Genomic DNA, 6,987 nt, shown 5'->3' on the forward strand with positions numbered 1-6,987 from the left:
CCAAAGCATGCATAGAACATTTATGATTTAAATCAAACGATAAACGATGTGACTTTGATAACTGACAAGAAGAACAAAGTCCCGGTTTCGGTAATAAAGAAGTAACATGCAAATAACCAGTTTTATGCATCTTAGAAATAATATCAAAAGAGACGTGACCAAGTCTGCTGTGCCACCTTTCAAACGAAGCCTTTAGATGTTGTGAAGAATAAGATGCCATAAATGCCTGCTGCCCTTCCCGGAGAATGTAAAAACCATTCTCACATGTTCCTCTTGCTAGAACTTCCTTCGTTTTTCGATCCTGAATGTGAAAGAAGTCATTAGAAAAAAGTACATCAACAGGAGAGTCATGTGTGAGTCTACTAATAGATAATAGATAGAAGACTTTTTGTAAGATGAGGAACCACAAGCACATTTCTTAACGAGATCTTGTTGTTGACAGTGGTAACACCAATGTTAGATACCGGTAGGGATTGTCCATTTCCGAAAGTGACAAAATTATTACCCGTATTACCGTAGATGGCAGCAAGATCTTCTTGGTTTGGGGTCATATGAGCGGTTGCTCCAGAATCCGCATGCCAATCTGGAGAGTTTTCTGTAACATGGCACTGAGCGTGAAATGCTTATGCAAGATTGGCATCAATAGTAGGAGCACGCTGAGCAAAGGAGGAAAGGCTTGGGTATGAAGTAGCAGAATGACCATCCTTTTTACATAGTTGGCAGTTTGGTGGTCCACAACCACGACCGCGACCGCGACCCGATCCCCGCGAACGACCGCGGTTAGAAAAAGATCCTTGAAAGTTTCGAAAGGAATTATTGGTACGACACTGATGTGCAACAAAGGCAGCTTGTGGTGCAGTAGGAACATTTATAGCTTGCAAGAACAGTTCGTGATTTTCTGCCTTGGACAGCAAGTCACGAAACGAGGATGAAGGGAGGGCTCGATGGGTTGTGGAGAAGGTCTCGAAGGCAGATCCAAGACCACAAAGAAACCAGTGGGTTTTATCATGTTCTTTCACCAGGTAACCAATGGCGGCTAGTTGATCACAAATAAGTTTGAATTTGCAACCATACTCGGAAACTGTGGAAGAACCTTTTTTCATTTGACGAAGGATATCATTAAGAGTATGCATACGCTCCAACGAATGTTGGCTGTAGGCATTTTCGAGGGCAAGCCAGACTTGTCTAGCGGTGGTTAAACCAATGATTTCAGACATTGCTTCTTTCGATAAGGTGGCCTGAATGATGAGGAGGACCTTCTGGTTAGATTCTTTCCATGTGATATATGCAGGATTTGCACAGTTCTTACCATCAGTGTTGATGGTCTCGGCTGGAGATGGATATCTTCCATCGATAAAACCTATGAGATTTTGAAAAGACAATACAGGAGTGATTTGGTTTTTCCAGGGCAGATAGTTGGTGGAAACGAGTTTAATGGGAATAAGATGAAGAAGGGTTTGAAGTGGGACGGTGGTGGCAGAGTCGCCGGAGATAGAAGATGAGGAAGACATGATAGGTAACTTTAGGAGAAAGGATCGTCAATTAGGCTGATACCATGAAAGTCTCCAAGATTGATTATGCTCAAAATAATTACAATAATAAATAGGCTAAACATCTCCTATGAATATGGTCCTAAAATAACATATACACTATCTAAAAATACAAACAATCATTGATAACAAATCCCATGAATTATGGTTGACTATTAGTAAGAATGTTAACTTGGGAGTTGGGATGCCTGTAAAGTTTAGATTGTTTTATAAGTGGCTTGCAATTTGCTAACTAATGTGTTCGTTTTGAGTCTTTAAGTTAGTTATCTTTTCAACGAATCAGGTATAATGCTAGATAAAACGGTATTACTGATTGATACGGTAGTACAAGTATACATGAAATACATTTATTATATTGTTCAAACATGTGGTTTGGAAAAATAAAGCTAAGACTCACTAATAGACACTTATAACAAGTTTGTTTTCAGATAAGATTAATTAGAAATCATAATCCCTTTGGTTGTTAGGGCATCCCCATATTGCTAAATCAGGCGGAATTGTTTTGTTTGTGGAAAAGATGAACCAAATTGCTTCTTTTGGTTACTATTCAACTAAACATGCAATCTTTATTTGAAAGTTGTAGTGATCAAACATGGTTGGGAGTGTTTTCCGGTGGCGTTGGAGCCGATGCCACCCTCCTGCCACGCTCTGAGCGGCTGTTCTCGGCAAACTTAAGACTTGCCTGATGCATCCCTTTCTGTTTTTCCTCCTCCGTCCATTCAGATTCATAGTAATGCTCTTCACTACCTTTGATGATATCTTGACTAGGAGGAAAAAAACATGCTCCCCCATTGAGGGAAGTGAACAAAACTCACAGGAATTGTAACAAGCATGATCATGATACCCATGTACGTCAACCCTTTTTCTGTTGAGAAAGATGCATTGGCAAAGAATATCAATTGTGTTAGCCCTGATCCAAAGTTCCCACCGGCCCCCGTCATTCCTGATATGATACCAAGCGAACGCCGGGAGATGAACGGAATGATGCCGAATGTGGCCCCGCATGCCGCCTGTGCTCCGATGGAAAAGAGCATCATAAAGGTGATGGCTAATGGTAACGAGTTCACTAAGCCAAGGCATAGGCAGCACAAACCGCCAAAAGTTTGAAGAAGCCATAGGTTCCAGAGGCGACCTCGCATTCCAAATCGTGTCGCCATGAAATCCGATGTAAAACCTCCGAAGGGACGAGCTAGAAGGTTTGCCATTCCGAAGCAAGCCGCGATGATTCCAGCAAGGTGGAGCTTTAGGTCAAACCTATAATAACACGCAATTTAAAACTGAACTTAACTAAATGATAATAGAGTTATATATTTCATCACATCTAAAGTGACTATTTCTTCACTTTAGCAACACTTTGTTAATTTAACTATTGAGCTATTTATGAATAGAAACATATAATATACCTATCGTAGAAGTATTCAGCAATCACGTTATCAATTGTAAGCTCGACGCCCATTGAATAACCATAGAGAAGAACAAATATCCATGTCCGGTAGTTTGTCACAGCATACCATAAAATCTAATAAGGCGAATAAAGGTTAAAGTTAAAATATTAAGAAGAAATTAATTAATTAATTAGTACCTTGCCGAATTTATCTTTGGCAACGTCCCCCTTCTGCTGAAGGGCACCGAGGTTGCCATCAGGCAAATCCTGACCAAGAGTCAAGACAAGTATGCCCATGATTACATGAAACCACCCCGGTATGAAAAATGCGATCCTCCACGCGGTAAAGGGTGTCGCGCCGGCCTTCTTGATGATCTCGAACAACACCGGCATAAGGAGCTGAGTGGCACCTCCCCCCATGTTCCCCCAACCGGCCGCTGTCCCGTTCACCAGCCCGATAATCTTGCTGTTGAACATGGTACTCATCCAGTACTGGCATGACACAAACGTCGCTAACGAGAACCCGATCATGAACCTGACGGCTATGTACCCGCTCGCGTCGCTAACGAACGACATGCAAAACACTGTGGGAGCCGACAGCATGATGAGGAAGGCGCAGCCGTAGCGAGGCCCCAACATGTCGCAAACCACTCCCATGGTCAGCCTGGAGAAAATGCTACCGGAGACGGACGCCACACCTGCGTTCCCTATGTCCGCTTTCGTCAGGTCCAGGTTGTCCCGGATGATGGGCACCAGCGGAGCCGCCGCGAAGGTGGACACGAAGGTGGTGAAGAATGATATCCAGGAGAGGTGGAATGTTCTCATGTGAGGGTTTGCAAATGAGAACAGCTTGAACACCGTTGCTTTGTGTTCAGAATCCACCGGTAGGTCGAATTTCGCAGTGCGATCCGTGTGCACCACCGGAGACGCCACTGAGAAGGCCATCACTGCTTCTCTGCCGGTCACTCCATGCATGGAGCTTCCCGGTGAACCTTCAATCGCAGGCATTGTTGTTACTCGATCTCTAATTAAATGATATCTCTCCGGTTTGATTTTATGTTTTTGTTGTTTGTTGATATGTTGTACGTATTTATATATGCATAGTTAAGAAATTTAATAGTGCAAGTAGAGGGGGTGTTGAAATGGTTTTAGAATATTCAACATATATACAAGGGTTGACAAATGAAAGGGTTAAAATTTGATAGCTAGTGGACATCCCCAAAAGGTTGTAGATACTTTTTAAGGAATCCAGTTTGCCGCATACGATGGAGAGAAGCAGTATCTGGCCTTATCCGATATTCCAAAAGATCTTTACCACAAATTAGGACATGTTTACTGCAACATATGGAATATACGATCTATATGGCTTCTAATTTCGGGTACAACTATATGTGATTAAGCAACAAATTTCGGTCAACAATATCACACAAAACCAACAATAAATAATTTCCTTAGTAATCATATTTTCTCTTATCTACCGACTAATTTCACAATGTAATTGCGTCTCTTAAACAGATGACTAATATGTAGAGTTTATGGTTTAGAAACAGCTACCCAACCTCTCTCTTAATTTCAATTTCGAATTTAAGTAGTGTTAAGTGGATACCTTTATAATCGTTAATCTTATAATTCAATCTTTCAAAGAGAACAAAAACTAGTATGTTGTCTAAAACATGATTAAATATTTGACTATTTTGGTGTGATTCCCTCACTTAATCGCGTCGAGGGTTAATGGGATACAACTACCTCCTCTGATGTGCATTAAGGGGGTCACCCAGCGTGGGGATTTATACACCTTAGATCTTGTTAGCGCCGATTGACCTACCCTTTCAAGATATTTGTTTTAGAGGATATATGAGATTGTTGTTAGCTTTATAGGAGACGGTGTTTGGGGGGTGGGGGGGGGGGGGGGGTTCGGTCGGGTTTTATACATACATACATATTTACACACACACAAAAGATTGATTTTTTTCAACAATCATATTGAGTTTAAAAACTTTAAAACTTATTATGTTGACTACATTAATCCACATCATTCATATATTAAAATAAAAAAAGGCATTATAGTATTTTATTATTTTCATATTTTAATTATTGTTTCTCTCTCATTTTTTTATATTCTCTTTCCTATTAATTTTTACTTTTAAAATAACTAATATATGTATATTTAGAAAAAAAAACGAGAAATGTAATGTTTTTTACAATAATTCGTATTTGTAATACATTTTTCGGTCGGGTTTTTATACATACATACACATTTACACACACACAAAAGATTGATTTTTTTCAACAATCATATTGAGTTTAAAAACTTTAAAACTTATTATGTTGACTACATTAATCCACATCATTCATATATTAAAATAAAAAAAGGCATTATAGTATTTTATTATTTTCATATTTTAATTATTGTTTCTCTCTCATTTTTTTATATTCTATTTCCTATTAATTATTACTTTTAAAATAACTAATATATGTATATTTAGAAAAAAAACGAGAAATGTAATGTTTTTTACAATAATCCGTATATGTAATACATTTTATCACTTGGGGTCTCGTGCCATTTTCTGTATTTCATAGTTGGGTAATTTATGGCATTTGTGTAGTAATTCGAATAATTTGTATATTGGAAGTAATTTCTCTAATTTGTGTAGTTTTGTAATCTAGGTAATTTATGTATTTTGATAATTAATGTAATTTGAGTAATTGGCTTTGATGTTATTTGGGTAATTTAAGTCATTTGTATTTGTAGTAATTTGGGTAATTTGTATATCAGGTGTAATTTGTGTATTATGGGTAAATTTAGTAATTTGTGTAGTTTTTGTCATTTGTGTAATTTTGGTAATTCATGTAGTTTGGGTAAGTTGTTTCTTATTTGTTTTTGTATATAATTTCCTATACAAAGAAATTACAAATGTTTAATCATGTATTATATATATATATACTATGTTATGTACCCGTATGCAACACGGTTGGAATAAATAAAGTTATTCAAACAACGACATTATAAGAAAATCAAAAATGTGTTAAATGTTTATATCATCATCGTACTCAGTATATCCCACCAATAGCAATGCTATGGTAGGGTCTGAGGAGGGTAAGATGTAGACAGCCTTACCTCTATCCCATAGGGATAGAGAGGCTGCTTCCGGTGAGACCCCCGGCTCGATAGTAGTTTTGAATCAAGCCTTGGACATAAGACACATAACACTCAATCATCGGGACACCGCTGATTGGTGCATGTGCCATTGTCTTTCGGCTATCAACGCCACCACATGATGCCTGATTAACCTTCCGCCACTTTTAACGTTATTTTCACGTGATTAGTAAAATAACGTCAAAATTAGTGCAATTTTACTTTTGCCCACCCAAGGGTTCACACATATATACATTATATGTGCGCACCGCAAGCAGGGCGTGTAAATGTTTATATAAATATGTATAATATTGTATATTATATTACATATTAAACAATATGAAAATGAAAATTCTAAATGTCTAAATATTTTCTTTTTATACAACATTTATTGTTTTATTTGTAACTTTACCGTATCTATCCCCCCCTCTCTATATTATTATGTCTTCATTTTTATCTTTGTGTTTTTATCAAAGGATGTAGAATATTAAACTGTACAAAATACATGCACATACTCATTTTGCTTCCTCTTTTATTTCTCTTTAGAGCAATATGGTATTGTTTTCTTTTGAATCTTAAGATGTCAAGTGACACAAAGATAGTCAAATTAGGTCTCAAGTGCCACAAAAATCCTTTTATTTGTTATACAAAACAAAAGGTCACTATATATAGTCACTTGGAAATTCAAAAACGTATAGTCGATAAAAAATAGAACTATATAAAACATGCAACCAATATAGTTAGTTAGCAACTCAAAATGATCCATTACATATTGTGGCAATTTCGACCTGTTTAGTTTTGAATGGATTGATTCGAGTTATGTTTAATCAAGTTATTAGGAAAATAAATTATATGATACTTATGTTTTTGAAATGAAACTTAAAAAATTTTTTTTGTAGAAAGTATATTCAAAATTA

General features: G+C 37.3%; 1 protein-coding gene and 1 pseudogene across 1 annotated transcript; both read right to left on the reverse strand.

Moving 5' to 3' along the window:
* Positions 1-623: 623 nt before the first annotated feature.
* Positions 624-1,511, reverse strand: LOC143558406 (uncharacterized). The gene has a single exon (XM_077047251.1). The coding sequence runs from the start codon at positions 1,509-1,511 to the stop codon at positions 624-626; it is 888 nt and encodes a 295-aa protein (XP_076903366.1).
* A 608-nt stretch (positions 1,512-2,119) lies between these two features.
* LOC143558395 (high-affinity nitrate transporter 2.1-like) lies at positions 2,120-3,978 on the reverse strand (annotated as a pseudogene).
* Between the last annotated feature and the right edge of the window lie 3,009 nt (positions 3,979-6,987).

Source organism: Bidens hawaiensis, unplaced genomic scaffold (assembly GCF_021521415.1).
Source record: "Bidens hawaiensis isolate Kalapana, Puna unplaced genomic scaffold, B.hawaiensis_p1.1 tig00019448_1, whole genome shotgun sequence".
NCBI classification, from domain to species: Eukaryota; Viridiplantae; Streptophyta; class Magnoliopsida; order Asterales; family Asteraceae; genus Bidens; species Bidens hawaiensis.

Bases quoted from the DNA above. Each gene is read 5' to 3' on its own strand.
- LOC143558406 (XM_077047251.1), bottom strand. From the start codon at position 1,511: ATGTCTTCCTCATCTTCTATCTCCGGCGACTCTGCCACCACCGTCCCA.